The sequence below is a fragment of the Lipotes vexillifer genome, unplaced genomic scaffold (genome assembly GCF_000442215.2).
Source record: "Lipotes vexillifer unplaced genomic scaffold, Lipotes_vexillifer_v1.1 scaffold408, whole genome shotgun sequence".
NCBI classification, from domain to species: domain Eukaryota; kingdom Metazoa; phylum Chordata; class Mammalia; order Artiodactyla; family Lipotidae; genus Lipotes; species Lipotes vexillifer.
In genome coordinates, this window is record NW_006787469.1 from 1,217,168 (window position 1) to 1,218,175 (window position 1,008).

Genomic DNA, 1,008 nt, shown 5'->3' on the forward strand with positions numbered 1-1,008 from the left:
GGCTGGCTTGATTTGGGGAACATCCAGCCTCACAGATTTTTATTTTGGCCACTGTCTCTGGTATGGAGAGGGAATGCTTTTCATTTTAGCTGTCTCTTGAGTGATGTGATTTGTGAAAGGGGGTGGACTCCCTCTATGCCTACCTCCAAAATATGTAATCCAGGTAGAAATCCTTGGTACTATGAAATGGTCTTCTCAACATCCAAAGACAATAAGGGAGAACTAGTAATTTTAACATCTCAAAATGATTACCTTAGTAATAAAAAGGTTTTGTTTTTGTTTTAAAGCATTCCTACTTTACCAGAAGGCTTGGATTTATAATTCTGATTGAAAAGGTGAGGGAATGGAAGCTACTTGGGATATAAAAGAAGAGAAAATTTTGTTGAATGACACTAAGTCCTTCACTTTGGTATTCCATGGTACCCATCCTCTCTCCCCCTACTATTGAAACACCAACTAAAAACTATCTCTTCTGGATCCCTCTGCACAAGTGCATCACATTCCTTGGACTTCAGATTTAAACAACTTAAACAACAGCTATCAACTACGGTTCAGTTCATAGCAACTCCAAAGTCTCAAGCAGCTTTTACTCTGGGAGGGAAGAACTAGGAACCACTATGGACCTACAGTCTTGTTATGAATTCCTTGGGTAAGAGGGGCACCTCGTGTTCAGTAATGGATCGCATCTTCTTAGAGAGGATGAGGAGACCCAGCACCACAAGTGAGGTAACACATTTTAACATGATCAGAATTTCATAGTAGTAATTTCTTATACCGAGGTCAGCACCCTACCCCCTTTCTCTACCATTATCCACTGCATCAAAGTCAAGGATCACAGTTCCATGACACAAACAGGTGCCTGCAGAGAAAGGAGGTTTCCCCTCACAGCCTGGCTTCTGCCTGAGGACAAATAAGTTCATTTCCCTGCAGAACTTGGTGAGGCCCCAGAGTTGCCCAGTTTGGCCACAACAGGTGCCAATGTAGGCATCATCTTGCTGTCCCGGCATT

At 42.6% G+C, this 1,008-nt stretch overlaps 1 protein-coding gene across 1 annotated transcript in view; it reads right to left on the reverse strand.

Annotated features, from left to right (window-relative positions):
* Positions 1 to 916: 916 nt before the first annotated feature.
* The window catches only part of MGA (MAX dimerization protein MGA), an 88,735-nt gene continuing 88,643 nt past the window's right edge, over positions 917 to 1,008 (reverse strand). The window contains exon 24 of the mRNA XM_007460202.1: positions 917 to 1,006. Coding sequence (XP_007460264.1) covers positions 917 to 1,006 — 90 coding nt within the window. The remainder of the gene's footprint in view (positions 1,007 to 1,008) is intronic.